Below are 27568 nucleotides of genomic sequence, written 5' to 3' on the forward strand. Positions count from 1 at the left end.
CCAGTGTTCGTGGGGCCACTGCCCCACTTACTGCAGGGCACACAAGCAGGCTGCAAATGATGCAGGCGGTGGCAGGGAGCAGATTCCTCCCGCCTGGAGGATTCAGCGTTTGCCCTGCAGACCCGATCCTGGAAAACCCCACCGGCAGAACTCTTCATTCATTACACGGTCTTAATATCCCAAGACAACCAAATTTTGCAGTGTCGGCAAAGTTTACACCACACGGGTAAATTTTAGGCTAACTCCGCAGGTTCGCGAAGTCCCACCTAACACCTGAACTGGTACTACAAGACGGGGGAGAGACTCACCTCAATGTCAGCAGCAACAAGCTGCTCAGCACTGAGCACAGACCCCAGCCTGCAGCAAATTCCCCAAATTATGTTGTACTGTCCCACCGGTCTCAGCAAACCCAAACGACGGGAGCAGAGTTAACACGAGCAGCTCCCAAAGCAAGCGCTCTCCTGCAGAGCTTGGGGCAGCCAACAGATGTTGCAACAAGCTGGAAAACAGAGGCAGGCTTGCAAATGAGGGTAAACAATGGGCATCATTTATCTGGATATCGAGAAAAATGTTTTAATGCTGTACCACATAATTACAAGAGAGTTTCCAAATTCCAAAAGCATCGTTCAGGGGAGAAGTATTTACAGCGTCGCCAGGATAAAAAGTAGCCGCACACCCACGTTGTGCTCTGAGGGCAAGGTTCACATTTTAAAACTTAAGGCTTTAATCGCTACATGAACACAGTAAAAAAAAAAAAAAAAAAAAAATCAAACCAAAACAAAGATAAAAAATAGTTTTGTTTCCAGAACAAGCATTAAAACTATTTATTACGCCCGTAAGAAATTCTGAGAAATCATTAGGAAAATAGACCATCAAACAGACAACAGAAAGGTATTTACATTTTGCTTAATAATTAAAAAATAAAAATATACAGACTCTTCCATGGCTTCAGTCAGTAAAAACCCCTTTACTGACACGACCCAAACTCTCGTTAGGTTTGCTAGCACACTGCCTCCGGGCTGCCAGCGGCTCCTCCTGCTCCTTGCGCCCAGCGCAGCTGGAAGGCACGACGTGCTGCACGGGAACCCTTTGCTTCCCACCGGTGTCCCAAAACCACGAGTGACTCTGCCGAAACCACCACCCCGCGTGGGGCTGAGAGGGAGAGGTGCCTCGCTGGCTGGAGCCCGCCAGGCCTCAGACGGACCTCGCAGCCTGAGCCAGGAGCAAATACCCTGAGACAAAAAAAAAAAAAAAAAAAAAAAAATCGAGGTCTGGCTCTTGCGAGCGGAGACGCTTGCGGGATCGTCTGGTTTCCAGGTGGGTGGCAAGTGGCAACTGTAAGGTAGGGTGTAAGGCAACCCCGGGGGGGTGGGTTTATGCGGGAGCTGACCGATGAACCCCGCGGCGAGCGACCGCGGGTGGAGCAGCCCGTGGCACCAGCAAGGTGCTTTCCCTTCAGCTCGGTTTCGGGCGGCCGGCGTGCCCGAGGAGAGGGGAGGTGGTCAGCGAGCGCTGGCCCGCTGTGTACGTATGGATTCAGCCTTGAACGAGCGCAAGTTTTTTAATGGTAAAGGGGAAGGAAGAAACGGAACCCGCCCGTCAAGTCGGGCCTAGCGGACGTTGCAAGGTTATCCAAGGGTTTAGGAAGAGAGATGCTTTTTCTGCCAGAGGGAAGAGGCTTCCTTTGACCGGGGAGGGACTGCAGGGGAGCCTGCGGCACGAAAACCAGCCCCGTTCCTGCTCCCCCCCTTCACAGCAAGGCCCGCCGGCAGCAGATGACACCGACGCTCACTTGTACGTGGCTTTTTGGGGGGGGGGGGGCGAATTTAAGCAACCCCACCGGAATTCATTACTATATAAACTATCTATCCTAAGGAAGCAGATTTTGCAAATGTAAGTCTAATACCCTATCACATTGCTTTCTAGCCTCTGAGTCAGTAGAATGGAGGCAGCAGGCAGCGACAGGCACCCTCTGTACACCATGAACAGGAGTTTGCTTTCATCCGGGGTGGACGAAGGGTGAGCGTCCACAGCAAGCACTGCCGGCTAAAACTTTTAAGTCTCTAAAACCCTGGCAACAGACAGCAACGCGCGGCGTCAGCACCCGCCGTGTTTTCCCCAGCGCGGATCCCTGCAGCTCCCTCTTCCCTCCTGAGGCCAAGCACAAACGGCTCCGAACCAGCCGCGCTCTCGCCCCTCAGCCCACCCCAGCTGGGGCGGGGGGCAGCCCCGCACCCCCCGCACATCGCAGAGCTGCCCGACACCCCAGAAAGGGCAGCAAACTCCACCCTGAGGGTCAGGAAAAGGGTGAAATGAAGCCAAAGCCCAGTCGATAATGATTTTCAGTGACTAAAGAATGGAAGTTGTACGCAACTAAGCAAAAGCTGGTCATTTTTGCACAAAACATTTCTTTTTTTTTTTTTTTTTTGGTGGGGGGGGGAAGCTGTTTCGACAGCAATTTTGCACTGAGAAAGGCTGGCTAGCTATGTATCTGGATTTGCTCTGGAACTGCAAACTGCAGCCTCAGCGCTGCCCACCTCTGCCCACCACGCACCCGCAGTCAGTAGGACCCTTCCACCAGCGTCCCCGGAGCGCTCCTCTCAACCAAATACCCTGAAAGAAAGTCAGTCCTTTGGGCCAGAGCCCGCCCTGAAAGGTCAGGCAGGCCATTTTTACCACATCTCTTGGCTTTGGCAGAAAAGGATCTATTCTCATGTCAAGCAAAGGCATCGCGTCTCTATTCCCACCTCTTCATACAGCGAAATGCGCTGCACCTGTACAAAATATTCTTGTAATAAAATAACAACTGAACTATTTACAAAGAAAAGCTCAAATGAATGAAGGCGTATTATTCACAACAGCAAGGTTATAGCAGCAGTTGCATGTCTTCAAAGATACCTGGCTTGATCTATGCAGACATCAGCAGGGAGGCAGAGGAGACAGTAAAAAAAAAAAAGAAAAAATAAAAAAAACACTCATTCAGCAAAGTCCTTGACGTTGTCCTCGAAAGAGGCAGTCAAATTTTGCCTCTCAGCTTACAAAACATACAAGCAAGGGGTGGATGCAGCCAGGAGGGGATGATGCAGGAGTACACAGCTGTGTCAAACTCATCACCTCTCCACTGGTCCGTTCCCCAGGTCGAGTCGCACCAAGAGGAGGCCAGAAGGTCCCCAGGTCCAGCTGGACACGGGGAAGCAGGGAGAAAAAAGAGCCAGGGACACACCTGTGCTTCCCTGTCACTGCCCAGGGCTGCGGGCCCCCTCCACCTCCTTGTATCTGGTGAGTAGCAACGAAGAGATGGCAGCACCCGCCCGCAGGGAACTGTTGGGTTGAAGAAGTCAAGCTGGAGGAGTGGGAGGAGATGGGGCTAAGGACACCCCCACCCCCCCTCAAATAGCAAATTCGCAGCGGGTGGCTCTGGGGCTGGTACAGCTAACGGCACATTTAAATACCAAATCTGGTGACACAGAAAGGCTTTCCTATGAACCTTCTCAGAAAAAAGGCAACTGAATCAAAATGACCCCCCATCAGGACTTTCCTTTCTTCTACATGCTGCTATTATATGCCATAAAAGCTGAAACAAAGTTATGGAATATAAATACCAGAACAGATCCCTAAGTAGACAACAAAAATAAGTTAACATTTATATAAAAAAAAATTTACATACAGCAAGAAATCCGCATATTTTTAAATAATTTTCTTTGGAAACAGACTTCCAGTCAGAATTCAGTCCGAAATGGTCATTGCTGAATAATTGCTCAGAAGCTGGTACCCAAAGTAAGGAAAAACATCCTTACATTTTTGGTACAACGGGAAACTTTGCTCCCCTCTGAGTTCACATCTTCTCCCACTCCCACCACACATTCAGTGGTTTCGGGGAGGATGTGGAATGTGTAGAGCTTGCCTGTGTTTAAACAAAATAGTCCTCAACCTAGTGTCTTTTAATTTTTAACATTCTTTTTCTCCCCGCCTGAGCAAGACTTTGCATATGCACAAGGAGTAAAGGCTTGGCAGGTGCTCAAGACCCAGCAACTGAAGCAGACCCTGACTTCATTTTGGGGGGGGAGCTGCCCTCAAAACAGACCCTGAAACGCACTCGGGAGGCAACGCACGTGTTGCCTTCACTCCCTCCAGTTCCAACCCTGGCAAGAGTCTCCCAGTGCACTAGAAGCAGGCCGAGATTAAAACTCCTCGGTGGACAGAAAGGCTATAAAGTCTCTCTTGGAAACCTGTGAGACAGTGCACAGCCTGGCCATGTAACCTGGGGAGATGATGGCCTGGTTCTCCTTTCTGCTGCACCAGGATGCCTGGTGAGACCCTGGTCAAGTCACGCAGCGGTCTGTTCTTCAATTCTCCATCTGAACAACGGGAACAAGACTTCATCTCTTCATCAGCGAGAGCCACGCTGACAAAGAGAATAAAGATTGTCCGGTGTTCAGAGGCAGCAGCGTGGAGGACACCTAGGACAGCATCCGCTCAGGTTGGGAGAAGGGATTTCTGCAGTAGCTATTTGGGAGGCCCCGTCCCTGGAAGTGTTTGAGGATGGGTTGGTTGGGGCTCGGAGCAACCTTGTCTAGTAAAAAATGGCCCTGCCCATGGCAGGGAGGCAGGACTGGATGATCTTCAAAGGTCCCCTGCAACCCAAACCACTCTGTGATTTTCCGATTTGTTTTTCAGTACGAGCTGAAGCAGGAATTGAAATCAGTGGCATTACATGGGCACAGCCCACCTTCACGATGCTTTAACAAGCCTTTTTTAGGGTAGTGAATGCGGCTGGGGAAAGCTATTGGAGAGAATTAAAGCCAAATTTCATCTTACAGCAAAACCAAGGCATTGCCAACCAAACACAGACCCTGGGTCTGAACTCTGAATTTCCCACCTTTCGCAACAGCCAGGATCTGGCGATGATCTCCAGACCCACAGGGAAAGCTCCTCTCAGGAAGTCAGACCCTAGAGCTTAGCGGTGGTTTCTGGGCTGCAGGCTCTACAGGGACCAAGGGCCCCTGCCACCCCCAGAGCCCTTGTCTGGGCAGAGGGCAGATGCCAGGCACCGCTCACCGATGAAGTTCAAGCCCCCGAGGATCTTCCCGTGCTTCCCCTTTGCGGGGCAGAAACGTGCTCCACCCGCCAACGCCAAACCAAGGTCTCATGGCCAAATCCTTTGCTAACGCCACGTGGCCGGGACACAAAACTGATGTGGGGAAGAGTAAAACAGGGCCCCACTTGTTGTCAGAGCTGGACTCACGAGCACTTCTGCCGGCCACACCACCGCTGCAGCCACACCACTGGTGATTTCCAAGGCGGAGAGGTAGGACGGCTCTTTGGAGACACCTCTGCTTTCCAAGCCATTCCGGTACTTGCACCACACAGTTTCGTGACTAAACCTGGCGATCCCTCTGCTGAGCGTGTCGTCAGCAGAAACATCTGCTGGCGTTAGCTGCGCACTGGCAAACGAGACCATCCACCCGACCAGCAGCGACCACAAACCCTCCCAGCGTTGCGCAGCAGCAGTGCACTTTAAAGCATATGAGTAAGTAGGTTTAAAAAAAAAAAGTTAAATACAACAAAAACCAGGAGACCTGATACTTTAAAGAACGCGCAAGTCTTGCAGATGCTTTCTTAAGCAGGTGAAAGCCGATGCCTGGCAAGAGCCTTTTTTTTTGTGCGTACACGTGGGGTACAGCTCACATTAGGTGGAGGACGGATCGGGTCTAAGCCTGACAGTAGCACTGCAAAATCTGCTCCGGGTATAATCAGGTAGAGTATCTGTGGGGAGGTAATTCCTGGGGCTACTGAAAGACCGACCTTTGTGAGGCCTGGTTTCATAGCAGCATTTTAAGGTTAACTGGCACACAGAAGCAGTTTTCTTTCTATACACTGGGATTAAAAAAAAAAAAAAAAACAAAAAAAACAAAACAGGAGAGGGAGGAAGAAAAGCGCATGGCCCCAGATTAGTGCCAGAGGTGAGGCTTTTTTCCTTGTGATCCCTTTCAGCTGTGCTACTAAGCAAACTGCAAGCTGCAGCAAACAGGGCTGGGGAGTCCCACGTTACGCTTCCTTGTTCCTGCTGAAGCAGACGCAGCCCGGTTCTGGATTCCCACCGCAAAGCTTCCTTCACCGCAGCCGTTCCCCAGTTGCCCGTGAGCCACACAGGCAGTCATTTACAGCTGTCCGAGCCAGCGTCCGCGTTTCTCTCCACGTCTGCTGTGGCTGTGTAGGTGGCTTCCACGCTGTGCCATATTCCATAGGTAAAGTAGATGACAAAGCCTGGGGAAGCCAAGGGGAGAGGGCACCGTTAGCTCTGTAAGGAAACAGAAACCACTACTAACACCCACCGACACAGGTTACACCAGGGGTAAGTCCAGTCACCCCGACAGCTAGCTTCCATCAGGCAGCAACTACCTTCCTTAGAAAAAAGCCATTAACACAGGCACCAGTCTTTAAAAGACAATCTATCCACGCCCCAAATGAGGGGCTGATTATAGAATAAAACTTCTCATGTTTTCCAGTGTGTTCAGTGAAGTCCATTCTGCAGAGAGCTTGCTCTCTCCATTTGTGTGCCTACAGCCTCCATCTCGGTAAAACACACCCACAATTGACGCTAATCTTACTTGTTTTCATCGTAATAAATTCCCTGGCGTTTCAGGCAATTCAGCCTTCTCCACATGGCTACTGGGAGCACCTTGGGATGGAGCCCAGCTCCTTCAGCTCCAGCACAAGCACTACCACCTGGACTGCAGTTCCAGGCCGGCCAACAAGAAACATTCTATGGTTTCTTGTTGACAACAGGATGGTTCCCAGGTGGTTCTCTTGTCCTCACAAAGGCTTTATGACCCTTGAATTTAAAACAAGGCTTGAGACACGCTGCCTAAATGACTTCAGTTAAGTCACCAAGGTTGCCCAAGGATGATGAGTGCAAAATTCCTCCCTGGAATGCTACAATAAATATATGGTTAACAACATCTAGCAACAACAAACGTAGCATTTTTAACTCCATCAAGCTCACCTATGAGCATCCAGATTGCAAAACGTATCCATGTCCCTAGGTCTAGCTGCATCATGAGGTAAACATTCACAAAAATACTCACAACAGGAAGAAGGGGCAAAAGAGGTACCTGGAAAAGAAAGAGGGATACATTACATCCAGGGGGCAGATGAATGGGCAGGCAAGAACACCACATCCCTTGTGAATGGGAAGCGATGGCCGTTACCAGCTCTTCAGGTGCCATGATCTGAAAAAAAGGCAAGGTTAGACCAAAACTTCAAGTCCACCATGGGAGAGGGATGTGAACAGTGGCGTTCACCTGTTTTAAGAATGGTTGTCCTTGTTTTGTGGTCTGCAAGGAGGCAAGAGGCAAATTTTAGGAGCAATACTAAATACTTGTGGGGCAAAGGAGAGAAGAGGAAAACCAAGGACTGTATCATGACAGGCATCTACTGAAGACCAGAGGTAGGTGAGGGGAATGTCAGAGGAGGGACCTGAGGAACTTCATCCAGCAGGTACACCCAGGTAATTAAGCAATACAGAGCAAATTATCCCAGAGCAGAAGAAAAAACAGGAAATATGGTAAGAGACAAGTGCAGCTGTACCAAGAATGCCTTAGTGATCCGAGATACAAAGCAGAATGAGACAGGAAAGCCACAATGCAAAAATCAGAACATAAAGAAATAGCACGGGCATGTAAGGACAAAATTAGAAAGGACAAATTTTAACAACAGAAAGGTTTGTGAATATGGTGAAAACAAGAGGAAAGTGAACTTCATTCTGAAGGAAAAAAGACTTCCAAAAGGAAACAAGCTGAAATGTTGTAGGCCTTTCGTGATTTAAGCTTCACAAAAAATCCCCCACATTTATGGTGAGCAGCTGTTCACATCATTAGAGAAAGGGGATAGGCACACAAATTAGAAAATGGAAGAAGAGTATTTTTCTAAATTAGGCTCTGTCAAGTCAGTAGGGACAAATGAAATTTCCCTAGGTGGGTGAGTTATGTACCCAGAGATTGCAGAAGTGACCTCTGAACTATTAATAGGCGTCTCTCAGAGCTCTTGGTAGACCGGTAAGGTCTCTAAGGGCTGGAGAAGAGAGACAAATTACCTATTAAAAAGAAATACAGGAAAACAACTGGGGAACAGACCCGTCAGCCTTGGATTCCCCAAGACTTCGGAGAAAAATCACTCGACAGTTGGGTTGTAAATGTCTAAAGGACAACAAAGAGATAAGAAACAGACATTAGTGATTTAGCAGTGACAGTTCTAATTTTTTTTTTCTTGGACAGGGTAGTAGCTGAGGGTAAAAAAAGGAGGTAAAATATCCCGAGTGTAATGCAAAGAGATCCCTTCGGAAGCAAGTTCAGAAAATACATTTTAGATGACAGTTCCTAAGCTTTCTGCTCCCAGTTATTTCTGTTTCCACTGCTGGAACCATAACCCCAAGATGAGCTGCAAACACTACCTTGGGCAACTCTGGTTGGATCAAACGATTAAAACCAGAGAATTTACTGCAAAGCTGTAACTGAAGAGCAGTCTATATGAGAGCAGTTTGGAGGATGGGATTAGAATCCAAAACTAATTTAATAAACTGGGGAAATAGCCTGAAATCAATATGATAAAACATGACTTGCAGAATTATACTGGGGAAAAAAAAAACAAACACACCCAGCATTTGTTTAATACAGAAAGGATGGTGTGCTTGGACAGGACAGGAAAATGACAGAGTTTTTCATACTTAGGGCTGTTAAGAGAGAATGTTCATGCCCTAGTCTCCATGGGGACTAAGTAGGCATAAAAGTGCACTTTCTTAGAGCCTTTTAGTGAGTACCCCTTTGATCCTCACACACAAGCTTGCTTCTTGCGTTTTCCCTCCTTCTGTAACCACAAATCTTATGTGGCCCTTCAAAACCATCCCTTTTCCCTCCGGTCTCCGTCTCTTCCATACCCTACAACCACCTGCTTTCAAAAGCACTGTCCTGCCCTCCCTCTCTGGCCACATCTCTGCCCCAGGTTCTGCCCTCCCAGCTTCTCCTGGACTCCAGCACCATTTACAGTTCTTTCCAAGTCCTCTATTGCCACCTCCAATCTGACCATGTGGCTTCCCCTTCTGATTCCCTCCTCCAACCTCTCAGCTAACCTCTTCATCCCTTCTCTCTGTGCCAAATCTGCTTCTGCCCACGGGGCACTGCTGGGCAGCAGGTTTGCCACGACGCTGCTTCTGCCATGCTGTACTTTGGAGCAAAGCACCTACACTGACATTTGGGGTTACGACCCCAAGAGGAAAGCACACTCAAAGGCTGAGCTCAGCTCTGGTAGGACATCCCTTTATGCAGTAAGCGAAGGCTACGGGAGGTTACAGCCACACTAGCTGGAGAGTTCAAACCATCAGCTCTACTGACAGCCCTGTACGGAACAGTTCACACCATGGCTATATTCTCTGCACGTCCATTTGGCCAAATCCCCCATTCTGATACAGGCCAACATGTATTTCCTCCTCCAATCACCTCCCAAACAGCTCTTTTCTAGCCACACCTCCCAGGACACTCACCTTAAAGGAGAGCTTGGTTTTGCTTTCAGGCTGTTTCCATATAACGAAGCTGACAACAAGAACAAGGATGGCAGCAATAATCCATACAGCCTTTATCAGAATGCTTGGCTCAATGGCAGTGAGGATACAGCTACCCACAATAAGGAAACCTGTGAACAAGCACCAAAAGCTTACTGATGCTTTTTTCAGAAACAGGAAAAAAAAAAAAAACAAAACCCAAAACCACAAGCAGGCAAAGCAGAATCTGAAAGCTTGGCAAACAAAACAGCAACACATGAAAAAGCTAACTGTAAGATACGCCCTTCCCCCTATCTGCACAAACACCCCACCTGTGGCTTTCAAGTCATAAATTTAATCTGTAGACCTTTGGTTATTTTGGTCATTAGAAGAGCTCATCAAAATTACAGCCAGGACGCGAGCTTTCTCACCACAGTGGGTACAAGGACGTACCAGCTGGCCTACTGCCCATTGCTTACCAATGATGAAGGTTGAGATATTCACCACCGAGCCAGAGAATTTGGAAGGATCTGAATTCGGGGGACACAGTATGGCTCTGAGGGAACATTTCTCCTCTTCTTCTGGCAGAAATCCAGTCTGCGACTCACTGGTGCTCACAGACTCATTGTTATCTGTCTCCTCTGTTGTCCTAGCCATCTGGTATGCCAAATTAGGCTGCTCTGGCTGATATCTAGAAAAGGGAAATGAAACAAAGAGCGTATCGGTGTGGTGCAGGGTTCTGTTCGTTTAAAAGCCACACAGATAGCCATGGCCTCACCCCAGATCACTACAGCCCCAGAACAGGCACACGTAACGACTACACCCTTCTGTTTCAGGGGGAAATCTGAGGGCTAACATCATCCTAACGTGAGCAAATATGGACAGCTATTATCACCTACAACTTGGTTCTGATGTCGGTGTTTCAAACTGAACAGTGCTCTTTCATAAGCCCTGTCACCCATGTCACCAAAACATGATCAAGTGACAGCAGTGAGGACCGGAGAAGGAAGTGGCAAGGGGACAGACAGACAGTCATAACCGGGCCATCAGGTTTCTGTATCAGTTCAGCTCTTGCATTTTGGCATGAGGGGGATGAGACAACAGCCCAGCAGCTATTGCACCCCAGCAGCTGCTGATCGCATCCCAAGGTGACAATGCTGGTTCCCTGTCCTCCTCCATCCCTGTCTCTTCTGCTAGTTTGTCTGCTGCCACACAGGGAAGGAAGAGGTGAATGAAGAACAGTAATATTTTCGTGGCATGTGTGGACAGCGCTTCATTCAACAGGGCCCTGATGCACAGCCATATAGATCTATAAAAAAACAAACAAACAAAAACAAAAAACAAAAAAAACCCACCACTCTTCCAGGCTCAGCTCTCTTTTACAGAAGGTTTTACCCCTGACTCTCAGCCACAAGCCTGACTAAAGGAAAGGGCCATTTTGAAAGGCACCTTAAAATCACACCTGTGGGGATGTTTGCAACAAGGCATTTGTGGAACACGGAAAATTGAGAAATGCGCTGAAATCCTTGGCTCCAGCCACAGCAGGGTATAAGTAGCAGGACCTTACAGCTTTGGGAACAATTCAGCTGCTTACTTCATTAGGCAGCCAACGGGGCAGCCAAATCACTGCCCAGGCTGCTACAAGACAGGCTGTATATGCCATACAATGGGTACAGCAGTTTGGAAAAATAAATTAAGAAGCCATTTACAGCTGTATGGAGAAGAGAGGACTGGGAAACCAGAGGAAAAAGTAAGAAAGGCAAGGAAAATTGTCAAGGATTCTGAAGGGGCAGGGTGGCCAACACAGGCATGGAGCAAGAGTATTACAGTACGGCATTGGCCCTTCACCTCCTGCGAGACAGTTGTGAGCAGGTAAAAAACCTCCACCAGACTTTGAATAAGTCATTGAACACAAATCTTCAAAATTGAACACAATCTTCAAAATACAGACCTCGTGGGTATAGTGCTGCTGTCTGTGAGGTGCCGAGCAATGAGGATTCTCAGTTTTCAGCTTAGCTCAGGGAAGCTATGGGAGCTCAGCACTTCTAAAAGACGTGCACTATGGCACTGGTCCTGCAAACAGATGCTCGGCTTTTTTGCTGCTACTAGACTTTATCTTGAATCCCCCTTTCAAAAGTGAGATGAGCTGAACCTGAAGCCCCAGTGGGAACAAGAGTGATGACGACACAGGCATCCAGGACCACCCATCTCTCATCCCTACCCGTTGGCCTATCTCCCAGGGCATTCAGGGGTGACCACAGCAGGAGGAGTGGCATGGACCAAGGGTTAACCAAGCTCAGAGGACTCCCTTGCAGATACAACTAGCACAGTCCTCCATGAGCTTAAAAAAACAAGTTTTTCACAGGCTTATAGCTGGAGATGTTCATGGTTTTACTGGGTCCACGGCAACTACGAGGGCATCTGATCACTACGTGGATTTCTGTCTGTGTGATACAAGAGAGGCTGTTTCTACGTCCATACCTCAGTACTAACACGCAGGCTGCCACCAAGGAGTAAGCCAGGAGGGTCCCAATGGACATGAGATCCACAAGATCTTTCAAGTCGAAGAGAAAGGCCATAACAGCTGTAGGAGAACAGGAAGGTGAGAGAGGGAAGAAAAATCAGTAACATGGCAGAACACGCACGTGTCAGGAGCATTAACAACGATGCAGCACACACGTGTTGCTCAGGACTTGACAGGGGAGCTTGAGCTGTCCTGAGGGGAGGAGGCAGGACTTGGCATATGAATAACCCAAGCCTCTCAGGCTGTCCCAGCACAGACTCACTAACTGGAACCAGAGGAATCATTTACTACAGTAAACGCCAGCCTGTTTGTCTCATGTGGGTATGTTCGCCGAACTACCAAGGAATGAGCAGGTATTTAAGCCACAGCCTCGTTGCTGGAGTCCCCCCAGTGCAGCCGCAGCACCCTTAAAGCCACAATTATCTCCTGGATGTAGCTAGAGGGAACAGAGAATGGCAGGCAGCACCTCGCTCCGTGTCTCAGCTCAGCTGGGGCAAAACCAGGCTTGTGCACGCAGCGGGATCAAGCGTCAAGGAGGGCACCTTGAGACAGCATGCCTCGTCGTGGACGTTTCCAGAAAAAGGTATAGACTGCCATCCCTTAGGGATTACCCAGCTTACACACCCTCACCAGGCAACCCCAGGTTGTACGGGGCTTTATACAAAGGCCTTCAGAAGAAGCAAGTAAGTGAAGGACAGGCACCATAGTCATTCAGGTGACACCACCGTTTGTCAGGGATCTTAGAGCTAAGCCTGGCCCAGCCTGTCCTCAACGCAACAACTGGAGCCCAACAACCTAAACTTCAAGCTCAGCTGGGAAGTGCTGTCCTGCAGCTGGTGTGTGCTTTGGTCCTCAGCACTACAGACCACTCTGAAGAGATCTCAACAGACTGAACATATTTTTTTTTTTTTTTACTTTATCTGGCTCTTTTTTCCCCCAATCCAGACCCAGGGACACCTGAAGAGGAAGGTGTGAGAGAAGCAGCTGTGAGGAGGCTCCGTGAGTCCCAGCAGCAGTAGCTGAGCCCTTTCACAGGAGCTCAGAGCCCACTGTGGCAGTCTGGCAGCTGCTCCCCACCAAAGGTGGCACATTCTTGTACCAATGGCTCATCCTGCATTTGCAGCAGAAGGTAAAGAGGAAGCAGCAAGGCTCTCCTCTTTGCTAGGCATCGCAAGGAAGGGGGCGGCTGCAAAAGGAGGGTAAGCCGCTCAATCCCTGCTGTCTGGGAGGTTTAATTCTCCTATTTCTGAGGGCCAAGAGAGGGAAGGGGGAGAACAGGATGGCTGCCAGCTGTGACTAACTGATTAACAACCACCAGTGCCACAGGGGCCATCTGCCTGTCTCTGGCTGCTCTGGCCTCTCCCGAGGAGCTGCTACCCACAGGTGGTGCGGTGTCTTCAGCCAAGCCAGGCCAACAGCCACAAGGATGCTGGGGCACCGCTGGCTGCCACCTTGCAGGGGGTTAATTATTTTTAAGGCTGGCAGAGCACCCAGAGAGCAGATGAAGGCAATTCTTGGCATGAGACAGGATGGCAGCAATGAGCTCTGAGAAAGAGGGACAGGCACACAGCGAGCTATTCGCGCTCACCCAGCCCTTCCAGGGCATGCCCCGGAAACCCAGGGCACCCCCTGAGATGTCATGCTGTGCAATACATCCGATTAATAAGAGGGCTAGAGTCAGACGGACTTATCTGCCTCTAGGATGAGCTTATGTCTCCTTTCCACGCATTCATGCAAGTCTTTGGATCTTACCTGCAATGGCCCCTGATGTCACTGTTGCAATTATCGGAGTTTTTCTCTTCTCGCTGACTTTAGCCAAAAATTTAAAGAGAAGTCCATCTTCTGCCATTGCATAAATTATTCGAGGCATTGGAAACATGGAGCCAAGGAGACTAAGGACACAGAAGGGAGAAATAATCTACTTATATCACCTCCTGCTGAGCACAGGCACACAAACAGAAGCAAGTTCATGGCAGTACAAACACAGAGTAGGTGGCTTTCGCTTACTTCAGCTTCTCCTTCAAGGGCTCCCTCCACACACCCTTGTTATTGACAGCCTGCAAGCGAGGTGCAGCTCTAAGATTTGGATATCTAAACTTAGCCATAGGACATGAAAACAGCCTGACTTTTAGGTAGCAAAAGAGCTGTAGCTTCTATAAGCCTCTAGGAGTTGCTCACCTAATTGAATCTGAAACAACAGGCCTCCAGAGTGCAGGAGATGATGCATTCTGCCTCCAGCCTGCCCTGCCTCCCATCCAGATGGCTGTCCTGCAGGCAACCCACAGACAGACAGCCCTGGATATGGCAAGCCCCATACACTCCAGAAGATCCACCCTGCACTCCCTGACACAAGTCTGCTCTCCACCCAGCAGGCCAGGATGTCTTGCAGGCAAACTCTGCTTGCACTGCGGAGCTGCCTCTGTGACTTAGTCACTCAAACCAGATTTATATTCCAGACATGCACCTGCTGGGTCTGCTGCTAAAATGGGAATTTCTGAAGTGATATTGGTCATTTATCTCTGAAATCTACCACAGAGTGAAATCTTGGTCCTTTTGAAGTCAACAGCTCTGAATTTCGTCCCTGGTCTTGGCTCCCTTGACCCAGGGGATCACAGTGAAGGCAAAGCCCTGACATCCACCATTTTTTTAAGGAGCTGGAGATAGGTGTTTGCTTTGGGAGATGCACAAAGGAAGAGCACTGTCTCACCTCGTAGAAAGCGCACACAAGGAACCAACAGCCACTGCATAATTGGCTCCTTCCCAACTCACGTATTTAAAGGCATTGGGTAAAGGGCTATTGGTATCCAGCAGGTAGTAAGGCATCATGAGCGTCAGGGCAGCTGACACGCCAAAATAAGCCACAAAGCAGATGAGCAGAGATGCCACGATGCCAATAGGAATGGCCTTCTGAGGGTTTTTTACCTCCTCGCCTGGAAGAAAGAAATTGAAGTAACAGCTAAACGACAAGCAAGAACTTTATCCCAACCTAGGCCATGCTGGCTGGGGCTTTCAAAGGCTTCGTGGGCACTGAGGTGCTGTTTAACTGTGACGCTGCTGATGGCTTGCCCCTTCCACTGTTTGCTCCCACTTCTGCTGCTCCCGTCACTCCTTCTGACAAACATTTGTGGAGGCCTTGTAAACTCAGGCACAGAAACAATCTGGATTAAAAGCACTCTTTTTCACAAAAAGGATTATTTTTACCTACAATTACTCCTTCTATCCCACTGATGGTGCAGCCCCCAAAAGAGTTCAGCGATCATAAACGAGGGGACAAAAAACTATGGTGCAGTTGTTTGGGTGACCATTTTAGTTAGCATCTCCACCAGAACTACTACACAGCAAACACAGCAGTGCTCAGTTCCAGGGAAAGACAGACTTTGCACAGCACCTGGAAATCACGTGGATCTTTGAAAATACCTCTTAAAAAAAGGACTCCCCCCAGTTTTTAAGGAAAATTTTCAACAACCAAGTTGGGATGAATGTGTTAAAAATAAAATAAAATAAAATAAATCCTCAAATTCAGGCACTGAGTAGTTAAGAAACAGCTTTGAGCCTTCCCTGTCCCACAAAGCTGCTCTCCTCTGAAACCAAGAGCTCCTGAGGTTTGGCATTTCAGGAGGTTGCACTGGTAAGCAGACACCCATACACCTATAAATCAAAGGCAGATGAATGTGTTTGTCCTCCAAGGAGAGGCCCTAGGGCTGACTGGAGTAATGGACACAGAATCTCTCAAACTCCTTGGAACAAGAGGCAGTACTGCTTTATCTGTCTTTGATGATGATTTCCTCCTCCTTCTGCTTCAGATTTGAAGCAACTTGGTTCTTGCCAGGTGTGAAATTATGGCTAATCCTTCCTCTCTCCAGGGAACTGAGGTTCTTCTTAGCCAGGAGAAATAGGACAGTGCTGATAGTTTCTCTCTCGGAAGGAGATCTCTGAACCTTTTGGAGATAAAAACTCCCCCTGCTTTTAAAGCACAGCTTTAGGCTGCAGATGACTCCCCAGAGGCTCCCTCTTTCTCTAGCCCTTTAAATACTCCAAAGCCAGTGGAGCTTCTTCAGCTGAAAGCACTGAAGAACCCTAATCCAGAATAACCCACTGATTAAAGTATCATAGGGGTTCAAACTTCACAAGACATACAAGGAACCTGGGCCTTTCCTGTTTGCCTTAACTGGTAAAGCTTGAGCTGTTTTCTGTGGAGTCTGACTTGATTAGTGTCATCAGTGACCACCCATGAGATTGGGCCCTGCAGGCAGAGAAGGGAGAAAGCTCATCTTGTGGGATATACAGTCTAGTTTCCCACCTGTCCTGGGTTTGAGTGAGTGGCGGGGTTTTTGGTAGCAGGGGAGGAGGCTACAGTGGTGGCCCCCAGGGAGAAGCTTCTCGAAGCTCCCCCAGCTCCAAGTCAGACCCTCCTCTGGCCAGGGCTGAGCCAATCGGCTGCACCTCTGCGATAAAGTATTTAAGAAGGGACGTGGTGAGGAGGAGTTGGAGTTGTGACATCTGTGTGAACACCAAGGTCAGTGGAAGAATGGAGGAGGAAAGCAGGAGGGAGGCGCACCAGAGCAGAGAACCCCCTGTATCCTGTGGTGAGATGGCAAGGCCACCCGCCCCTGCCACCCATGGAGGCCTACAGTGGAGCAGATGCTGACATATGGTCTGTGGGGGGCCCCACATGTTTAAGGTGATGGCACTCAAAAGGACGCCAGGATCCTGTGAGAAGAAGCAGCCCCCACTGTTGTAGTTCAGCGCTGGGAGGATTGCAGCATGAGGGGGGGTCCCGTGCCAGAGCAGCCTGGGAAGGGCTGCAGCCGTGGGAGGGAATCCAGTCGGAGAAAGTTGGTGACCCACGCTGGAGCCGTTAAGGAAACACTGCTGCCTGTGGGAGGGACTCAAGTTGGAGAAGAGCTGTGGAGGACTGTCTCCTGTGAGAGGGGGACCATGCTGGAGCAGGAGGAAGAAGTCCCAGAAGTTTCCCACCCCCACCCAAGATGCAACAAGTGGCAGCACTGACCGAACCCCCCATTCCCTGCCCCCTGCACTGCTGGGGGGAGGAGGCAGAGATACTGGGAGCAGAACCGAGTCCGGGAAGAAGGGAGGGGTGGGGGAAGGTGTTTTCAAGATATGGTAATGCTTCTCACTGTCCTACTCAGTCTGTTAAGTGTTGTTGTTTTTAGCGTCTGTATTAAATTTATGTTCTTTTTTTCTTCCCCTAACAAGTCCATCTTTTGCTCGTGACTGCAATGGGTGATTTACCCATCCCTGTCCTTATCTCAAATACTGAGCATTTGCTTATTTTCCTCCTTCTCAGCACTGGGTGGGGGGAAGGGGAAGCGAGCAGCTGTGCGGTGCTCAGTTGCCCTCTGAGCTGAAACCACGACACAACCACAGCTCAAAGTCAATGCTCAAGCACTCAGGGACTTGGACCTACTCAGCACTTGGACTATTAGGAGCAGCTTAGCGAAAAGTCTATTTTGGGCTGAGGTTCAGAGGGATGATGAAAGCAGTGCCTTGAATTACTCCCTGTCTGTACTGTGTGGCATTACTGAAAGCAAATCTACCAGCAAACAGATTCATAACTGAAATGAAGAAATCCTCCCTCTTACCTGTAGTAGCAATGCAGTCAAATCCCACAAAAGCATAAAAACATGTGGCTGCTCCTGAGAGGACTCCTTTCCATCCATAGGGCATAAACCCTCCAACACCGTAGAGCTTTTCTTCCTGTGTTTGACTAAAAGGCATGGCACTGAGTTAGAAATCATCCTGCCAGGTGGATATAACAAAATTATTCATGTAGCTCATAACAAAATCCAAAGCTGGAGTTCATAGGAACACACTCGCCCTTTTACACTCCAGCATACAAATACCAGGCAAAATGCTAAGCCCTACCCATTGCCGAGCTTTGGACTTGCCTGCAACAGCCTGGGGAATGCACGGAATAAAAATGGTTCATGGTTTGTTCCCACCACCTGTTTTATGGGGCAGATAAAAATGTCTTGGCTAAGACAGGGAGAAAATAGCATGAATATTTAAATTCCTCTCCTAATATTACTACATGTGTGTAGACACACATATTCATTTAAACATAAGATTTTTGAAAAAGCACGAAATGTAATTCTGAAAGCTGAAGACTGAGAAACGTGTAAACCATCCACTTTTCACCTAAAATGTACTCGAATAAAGTGTAGGTGAGTAGACATCAGAGAGCAACGCAGGGTGCAATGACTGTCTAAAATCTACCCAATCCTCCATTCTCAACTTCAAAATTCCCTGTGCCAAGCTCATACCCAAACCGTGCTTGCGACCCTGAGGGAGGAGTGGAGCCTGCATCCCTGACACACCAAATGCTTTGGCTGAGTCTCATCCAAAGTTCATTAAGTCAACAGACACACTGATTCCAGTGAACTCTGGATCAGGATGCCAGATGCGTGTGCTTGTGTTGAGTCATGTATAACACACCCTTCAGTTCAAGTGACTTAGGTCACTTTTTCATGGAAAAGCCTTTGTAAAGATGAATTAAGGCAATTAAATTCAAGTAAATCCCAAATCTGCAAATCTTATCAGGTGTAAGCACCTGAACTCTCTCGTAGAAGCTCTGCTGACACTCAGATGAAAACTGTCCTGTTATTTGCAGAAACAGCACAACCCAAATGTGGATTACTCTGGAAGTAATGATAAAGGAAAGTAAACCACAGACAGATTTTTCAAAAATATTAAGTGCTACAGGTCAAAGAGCTACAGTTACACTTTGAAGCTATTGCACTAATCACTTCTTGCACAAGAACAGCAGGAGGGAAGGAGGGAGGACCCTCCTATAGAAGCAATTTGTTCACAACAGGCTGAACGTTGCAGAGAGGCTCAACAAGCAGCTTGAACACAAGCCAGACTTGACCCATGCAACGTTTATGAATCTCTCCAGTTTTTGCCAAACTGTGTTTCCTTGCAGGCCAGCATAAAGGACTAAGATAGCAAGCCAGGACTGAGCTGATGTACATGGAGATATTTAAAGGCCCTCATTCTGTGTTGTACAGTTTCAAGCAAAAACGAACAGCCCTGAATCACTGGCAACCCTTGTAAGCTTCTTAATTTTGATCTCATACAGGAAGACAGGATTTTGGCCAAGTAGCAAAATGTCATTAAAAATGGATTCAGAATATGCTTGCTGCAATACATTAAAATAATCTGCAACTTACTTACCTTCATCTTACTGAGGTGTTTAGGGCAAGGTCTCCAAAAGGTACAACGGTGCCTCAAGGATATTGCCCAAGTGTCCAACGAAATTACAGAGCTATACTTGGTCATGGCTTCATACAGGCACCAGAGCCAGCGTGGTGTAGCCTTGAGTAGGAGGTTGTCTAAAAAGCTCTCTTCTCTCAGGTTTAGATGCCGTATTGGTCATGAGGCTGGAAATGGTCAGTTCTGCAGCAGGGCTCACTTTGACACAGCCTACCTCCTATCAGTTTTGGCCCATCAGCACAGTCTGCTTTCAGCAAACACCCACCAAAACCAGCTTTGCCTCTAAGGTGCTTGGCAAAGGAGGGAGCCATCCCATTCATTGCTTTTCTGAATCACTCCACAAACCTCCCTATAAAGTTGCCAGTGAAAATGCATCAATTTCAGAGCTGAGAAGAAAAGATTCAACTTACTTGTCTCCGTAAATGCTTTGGTTGGTGTTGTATATGTCCTGTTCAGTCAGCTGCCAGTTTTTAATGGACCCTTTCACGAAGCCAGAGACCATGACGAAGCCAAGGACAAGGATGTTGATGCAGGTGAACACTTTATTCACCAGAGCAGATTCCTTCACGCCAAAAATTAAAAGCCCTGGGGAAAAAACGGCAGATAGGCAGTCACATATTTCGCTGCCAGCAGCAGGCGCTGGGGACTTGCAGAGGCAGCCCAGCTCTGTTCAGGCTGTGCTCTGCCCAACTTATCACACCTCATTTCTCCACAAAGCCAAGTAGCTCAGGTAGGTCAGGATTAACTCACCCAGAGGGAGGACGAGGACTCCAGCCCAGACATCACTACTGCAGGATGCGACACACCTTCCCGCCCAGCATGCCCAGTAGGCATGTGCCCCTGGAAAAGTGCTTTGCTAACCCAGATAAGCTGCTTCCAGCATTTTTAACTTCAGCTCTGGTCACCTCATGGCACTACGCTCTGCCACCTAGACAAAGCCTCAGACTCCACTCAGAGACCTGGAGAAAGCAGCCCAGGTGGTTTTTCATGAAGGAACATTGTCTTAGAGGTCTTGGCCACATTCAGAAGTTGTGAACAACATTAAACTTTCCTTGGAAGCAGGGGAAAATATGGTCAAGGAACAAATCCAGGATAGCTACTTTTAGTGCTGAAGACACAGAAGAAGGTGGCATCTTGGGAACCTTGCTCCCATTTAAACCAGTGGGAGCTTTGCCAGTGAGCTCAGCAAGAGCAGGATTTCAGCTTGTGGCCTTAAGAGCAGCCATCTGAAGAAGAGCACATTCACAGGCTGTGGCAACCAGCTTCTCACTGAGGCATAGCTTGGCTTCTCAGAATGACAAGCTCTGGTAACTTGTGTTTGCTTTTCAGGTGCCTGATTTTCAAGAATCCAAACCTTTAACCCAAATCTATGAAGGTGGCTGAGGGAGAAGGTAAAAAACTTCACCCTGGCCTGAGGGAGAAGAGAAGCACAACAGGCTGTCCTTACTGCTACTCCGAGGCACTTCAAGGAGAAGGGAGGATCCTTCTTTTAAAATAGGAAAAAAACTGAGACAGCCACATCAGGGAAGTGTTTGATAAAAATGCATACCTGCTCTGGTAATCTTGTAAGGTACCTTGTAGAAATCTGAAGCTCAAGACAGTGCAAGCAGAAGTAAACCTATCGTGTTTATATTTGAGACTAAAGCTGCTCATTCAGCAGCTTTTTGTAGAAAAGAATGGTTTGTATTTTTTATTAAAATCCAGGGAATTTGGTCCATGCAGAGGAATAATCCATCGGTAATCTGTATAACTTTACACCTTGGTAGTACAAAAGTGAGGAGTCCTGAATTTTGTAAATTGAATATGAGGTGAAAGATCATATTCTAATTTGAAACTAGAGCAATTCCTATTATACACAAATGAACTAAAGAGGAAAATCTCTCCCATTCAGATGTGGTCCTGAAAACAGACGGATGCTTTTGACATCAGCAGTCCTCAATATAGTCCTAGATCCAAATGCAGATCCCGATGGCAAAGCACCCCTTGCTTATGAAGCCTGTCCACGGAAGCACAGCTTGTGCTGTGAGACGGCCATCCTGATCAGAGTGGGAAATGTTGGGATCACCTTGTTGGCGTGACACTGCAGCTTCTGCATTATGGAAACCACAGAGGGGTACATAAGAAGCATAATTTTTTAGATTTGCCTAAATTTGGCAATGCTTTGCAAGATCCAGTTGGAGTAGAGGTAAAAGTTCAGAATTTCAGGATTTTAGTTTTACAAATTTGCAACGCTTTTCCATGTTCTGATCAAAGCACTGGCACATTTTTAGAAAAAAAAAAAAAAAAAAAAAAGGATGTGACTTTATCACACATTTACTTCTCTGGAGTCTCACATTCACTGCTGCAAACTGAAGCCTGTATATATTAAAAACAAAACAAAACAAAAACAACAAAAAAAAAAACTCCAACAAACCAGTAGGTAGTACATGAGGTTCTTGCTAAGTCCCACTATTTTTTTTTTTTTTTTACTTTTCTGGCTCAAGGCACCAAAAATTGTCAGATTATCAAAGGGGGAATAAGGTTGATAGAGCAATGAAATTAAATTCTTGTGTAATAGGATTTGTGGAGGGAAGGATTAAACTTCCATACCTGATTGAGGATAACAAGTCATCTTTTTTCCTCCTTATATAAAATTTGATTGAAGGTTTTAAAAGTGGCTTAAAAAATATCAAGAATGCTCCCCTCTAATTAAAAACCTTGTAAACAAGCTATGCCCCATGCTAACTCCACAGCAGCTATATAGGTCAACCCAACACTTGCAGCAAAGAAAGAGTCTTTAGTATGTTGTCCAAAATAAATCAGGACTTTGAGCCTATTCCAAAAGCAAACAATGAAATTATAAAAGAAGGAGGTCCAAGACTCACAAACCGCTCCAAGGTTTTACCTGTTAGGATGATGATTATCACCACAGCGAAGATGTCTGGGTATTTTGCTAGCACTCTGGGAGCGTCCATCGTCATGTATTTTTTACAAAAATTTTCAATGTGCCGGCCTATGATTTCATCGAACGTCGCGCTCCAGGCTCTGGCCACGCTCGAGGTTCCTGCCAGAGGACAGAAAGGATGCAGCTCACCCTTCATGACCGGCACACATTCCAAACAGGAGGCACCTTGCACGGCTTTTCGCCGTGGAGGGCCTCAGAGCAACCTTGCACGTGCTCCCTGGGGGCTGGTAGCAGCCTTTGCTCTGCAGATCCAGCCCGCAGCCTGTATTCATGCCTCGCATCTGCTCTGACGGTAACACACACGGGTGGGGGGTCTCAGACCCCTGCTCAGCTGACAAGATAAAAAAATCCTTATAGCAGTTCGGGTTCTTAGTAAATCTTGATTTTGCCTTAAGACACAGCCTAGATGGACTTTTTCCCTTATGCTTCCAGCAGCCTGAACTTCCCCCAACCCTGGTAATTCCTACTGCTAGAGAGGTCTGAGTTTCTTGTCGTAGCAGCAGAGATCCCTGGCAGCCCAGGCAGAGGGACCTCACAGAAGCCAGCCGGCCTCCGGCAGCGCGATGCTGGAGCAGCCAGAGCGTGGACCACCCCCCACACCCAGCTCTGCCAGCTCGGAACTCCAGCAACGTGCAGGTCTGCTCCAGCCGCCGGTGCGCGAGCATCCCAGCAGGATAAAGACTCTTGGTATCATTTACAGGTTATCTGAGCATCAGGCAGCCTATTGCAGGACGCGGGTGATGATCCCAGCGAGCGGCACGACTGCAGCAAGTGCTTCGACTTCCCTCTCCAGGGCCGCTGTTTGCTGTGGTTCCCAGGAGCACCCAACCACGCACAGTCTGCCGGGGAAGGACTGAACCTGGGGTCGCAGGAGGACCAAGTCCAGGACACTCTCTGGGCCACAAGAGTCATTTCAAAGGACTGAAATAGTAAGAACAAAGAGCTGCCACCAGACAGTGACACCCCTGTGTAAAATAAGTAGGTTTGGGTAAAAGCCAACTTCTCCCTCTCCTGCATTGAAGTGGCTATCGTTATACTCCCAATGTCTTATACAGCACACTATATATAACAGCATCTAATTGCATGATATAATTACTACTGTACATAATTACCTAGTTAAAAAGAAGGTTAAAAAAAAAAAAAAAGGTTGGTTTGAGTTTGGTTTGCAGAGCCGTTCCTCAGAGGACACTGCCAGGGGCCCCCTTCTACCTAGAACAGTTTGTCCTGACACATTCACCTGCGGGCGGGCGTTCAGGTCCCAACTCCAGCACCTGCAATTGTGTCAAACAATGTCCGTGCTCACCCACAGCTAAATCCTCTGCTGTGAGCAGCACCTGCAGCAAAGCTGGCAACACTCACTGCCCCAATCCAGCTTTGCAACAGTTTAAAAATAAGCTGTAGAACAGACCTGTTTGGAGACTCTTCTGCTCGCTGAGACAGCGAAGCGCACGGTGTGAATGATTTTAAAGAGGTGGGACATCTCTCCAAAAGTTATTGTATACCACAGAACAATTTTTCATCTTAACTTTGAGGGAAGAGATTATTTCTTTAGTGCTATTTGTTTGTTTTGGTTTGGTTTGGTTTTTTGTCAGGGCTCTAATATTTCATGTTCTAGGACAGGAACAACCAGCCCCCGCATGTGTTATATGAGATGCCAGTTCCATCTAACTATCAGCCATTTATACCAAACCCTCTGTAACCAACAGCCTTGAGGGAGCAGGGAGAATCTGACATTCTTCCAACATTGCAGATACCTGGATAATATCTTACCGTTCCTAGAGAGCACAGTGCAAAGCAATCTGGCTTGTATCCAGAAAGATTACTAGTTCTGGGTCAGCATAACCTTGCCAGATTGAGCTGGCTCCTGCCTGCAGCATACGGCTCCCAGGAGGGCCACTGAGCTCAGGTGCAGGAACTGGCACAGGCCAGGAGCTCACCATGTGCCCCAGGAAAACCCAGCAGCAGCTACTCGCCAGGGATGCTGTTACTCATCGTACCACCAGCTCCCACCAGCTCCCAGTTCCTGAAATGCTTCCCATAGTCTGTCACGGTTCCCCCAGACTCACATCGTCCCAGAAGAAAGATCACACCAGATCTTGGTCCTGGACACCTTCTTCCTTCTGTCTAGACCATGACAGTTCCATGCCCATTTTTGCTCATCGCCCACCTCCAAGACCCCAAACCAGTCTTTCCCCCAAGTCAAGTCACTTCAATTAATTACAAGCTATTGGCCACCCATCCTGGGACCCCAGGATTTCTTTTTCCACCCTCACAATACTTTCTGAACAGATGTCCAAGAACCTCAGCATTAAAACACTAAGTTGCCAGAGCCTCCTACAGATACAACCTCCCACCTCCCTGCCTGGTTTCAGTGGCGCTGCTTGGCATTTTCTGCAACACAACGGCGAAAAAAAATGGCTTTCTGCCCCTCTCAACCCCTGGCTCTGAACTGCAGCATGTGCTTGCCAACATATTTTTCTCCTCCACACCCCCGAAGCTGCTGGGTATTGTCCTTGATCACAAGAGGGGCAATTAGCACAGGTAGAAAAGCTGGGTAAGATAAAGAAAAGAGACCTGCTATAGATCACATCCTCCCTCCGTTGTTGTTTCTGCTTAGTCACCCTTCCTCCCAAATTATGAGGAAGCCAAATGCAAACATGCGTTTTTGTCACAGGGCTGAATTAAAAGTAACAAAGTTGTATTTGAACACATTCATGGATAATATCTACTTTTTTTTTAATTGAATTTTCTGCACTGTGATAATACACTGAGACCCAACTCTGAAATAAAAACTGAGGCAGTGGTTCAGAAGCCATTATGAGAGGACAAAAAAAATAATCTCAGAAATGCCAGCCTCAACCCAGATCCTGGGAGTGTAATGATCAGTATGTAAATCTCTTCATCGTGCATTTGTGGAATCAGGTTTTGGGACAGCATCCATGGCTATGTCAGTCATTTTGGTAGTCCAGTATCATGGTGGGAAGGACCACGTAGCTAACTAGATGAGGAGCATGAAGGAGAGGATTTATCATTACCTTTCTGGAACAGAATAGAAATCACTAAGAAATCTGTACAATTTTAATACATGTAGCCTAAGCAGAGTCCATTTTAGAAGTCTAGAGGAAATTATATGCTTACTTTTTTAAAAAAGTATTTTTATCCCCTCCTTGCAATGAACCTGATTCATAAAAGAACTGCAGGACTCAGATTTCCTAAGGAGATGAGCTTAATTGACTCTGGCTTTTCATCTTCTTGTTTCTTATTAAAAAGAAGAAAAAAAAAAAAAAAAAAAAGAAGGAAGAGGAAAAGGTTTTAGGTAGCACACAGAGCAGAGCCAGCACGATCTCAGACAAGCAACTGATAAGTCACTATATCGTTCTTGATGTGATCTTACCCTCCTCAGCACCATGGGAACTAACCTCCAAGGTAACACACATCCCCAAAAATGCATTTAAAACAAAAAAAAAAAAACAAAAGCCCTCCCTTTCATAATTTATCACAACATCGTTTTTTATTTTAACAACTAAGTCTTCATTCTCAACTGGTAAGCTGGTTGCAGCCTTAATTACAGGCATGTTGACAAGAGCGTGCCCATAATGTGCTTGAAAAGACACGAATCCTAAATTAGCAAAGTGTGATTTAGTTTTAATATATCAGCTGAGTTGTAAACTGCATGCTCTGAGCTTGAGCCAAGACCTCTCCTAGTAGGAGTCAAGGTCTTAGAAAGGATTTGGTTTGGACATTTCAGAGACTGTGCACCTGCAGGTCATCCTAAACTTAATCCTGCAGCAATTCACAAGACAAAACTCTGATCTTCGGATACTTTAAACAGGTTTCAAAGGGACCAGGATTTAATCCTTGATCAGCCAGGAGTACAGATGCTGCTCTGGAAAAGCATCCTTCCATCAGCAGCTTCTTTCTTGGCAGAGGATACACACTTTTGCTCCCCGGCAAGCATGCAGCAGCCAGGGGATGCCAAAGGGATGACACGGAGATTCTGTAGAAGTCGCAGCAGCAATAATCCAGCTTCAGGACAAATCCTCAGCCCACGGCTCACCACTCACCTCGCCAACTGACAGGAGTCACCAGCAACACACCCCGCAGACAAGTCCTGAAATCCCCCGTGAGTGCAAGAGTGCAGCATCTATTTTGTAACAGTAGTGCAGGCACCCAGACAAGGATTATGTTACAAACTAGGCTGCCACACTGGACTAAAGCTAGGGCCTTGCAGCACACCTACTATACTTACCAATAACATAGGAGAGGATTAAATTCCACCCTGTGATGAAGGCCCACAGCTCGCCCACGGTCACGTAGCTGTAGAGATAAGCTGATCCCGTCTTAGGAACTCGAGCACCGAATTCTCCATAGCAGAGTCCAGCCAGCACTGAAGCCAAGGCAGCAATTAAGAAGGAGATAACGATGGCAGGTCCCGCGTTTTCCCGGGCCACAGCTCCAGCCAGTACATAGACACCGGCACCCAAAGTGCTGCCTACACCAAGAGCCACTAAGTCAAACGTGTTGAGGCATCGCAAGAGCCGACTGTCTTCTCGAGTGCAGTCCACGTTTTTCCGGCGAAGAAGCTGGTTTCCAAAATTGATAATTTTCTGACACTCCATTTTTGTGTTTGGGCCTGCAAGAAAGATGCTGCCATCGTTACTTGAACCAGGATAACCCCTGAAACAGCATCACTGCACAGGTACACTGCTACAGCCCTGTTACATTTCAACAAACAAATCTTCCCACTTTCCACCTTTCTACACGGCAAAATGCCTTTGGCATTTTACCTAGGCTTAGCACAGGGAATAAAAACAGACAAAACCAAAGCATTTTCTGCTTCCTGCTCCCAGTCATGCTGCAAAGCCTGTGAGATCCCAGGAGAGACATGTCACTCCACCCCAGCTCCCACCTGGCTCCACAACCACCCAGTCCACAGGCAAGTGGGCGAGCCAAATCCACAAAGCTTGTCTTTCAGATTTCACAGTGGTTTTCCTGGGCTATAAATTAAAAAACAAAACAAAACAAAACAAAAGACAGATATATATATAGAGAAAGAGAAGTACATATATATATATATATATATATATATTTATATATTTTAAGTCTTGGGGTAAAGAAGTGAGCATTACCTCCCAGAATAAGGCACCACACGTGCTACTGTCCCTAGAGCACAGCACAAGCTGCAGTCAGTGACACCATCTGCAGTCAAACAGACCCACTGCGACATTCCCTCTCTCGAAGCTCCAGCCCCAGGCAGCAGCACAGGCTGCTGTTGCCTGTATCTGTGCAGGCCAAAACAGATATAATTTAAGGAAGAGGATACACAGAATCT

At 47.6% G+C, this 27568-nt stretch overlaps 1 protein-coding gene across 8 annotated transcripts in view; it reads right to left on the bottom strand.

Moving 5' to 3' along the window:
* Positions 1-547: 547 nt before the first annotated feature.
* SLC7A1 (solute carrier family 7 member 1) overlaps positions 548-27568 on the bottom strand; it is a 49384-nt gene continuing 22363 nt past the window's right edge. For 7 of the 8 annotated variants that reach the window (XM_042793224.1, XM_042793223.1, XM_032982818.2 and 4 more), the window contains exons 2-12: positions 26486-26869; positions 22177-22335; positions 19703-19877; positions 17663-17787; positions 14767-14989; positions 13812-13951; positions 12017-12119; positions 10015-10226; positions 9539-9687; positions 7007-7115; positions 548-6267 (exon numbers count right to left, since the gene is read on the bottom strand). In XM_042793224.1, the coding sequence (XP_042649158.1) occupies positions 6158-6267; positions 7007-7115; positions 9539-9687; positions 10015-10226; positions 12017-12119; positions 13812-13951; positions 14767-14989; positions 17663-17787; positions 19703-19877; positions 22177-22335; positions 26486-26855 (1875 nt within the window). In that variant the 5' untranslated portion in view covers positions 26856-26869 and the 3' untranslated portion in view covers positions 548-6157. Of the gene's footprint in view, positions 6268-7006; positions 7116-9538; positions 9688-10014; positions 10227-12016; positions 12120-13811; positions 13952-14766; positions 14990-17662; positions 17788-19702; positions 19878-22176; positions 22336-26485; positions 26870-27145; positions 27234-27568 lie in introns of all 8 variants that reach the window. The other variant, XM_032982823.2, reaches the window with a different exon arrangement.

The sequence above is a fragment of the Tyto alba genome, unplaced genomic scaffold, assembly GCF_018691265.1.
Source record: "Tyto alba isolate M040663 unplaced genomic scaffold, T.alba_DEE_v4.0 Super-Scaffold_2, whole genome shotgun sequence".
NCBI lineage: Eukaryota > Metazoa > Chordata > Aves > Strigiformes > Tytonidae > Tyto > Tyto alba.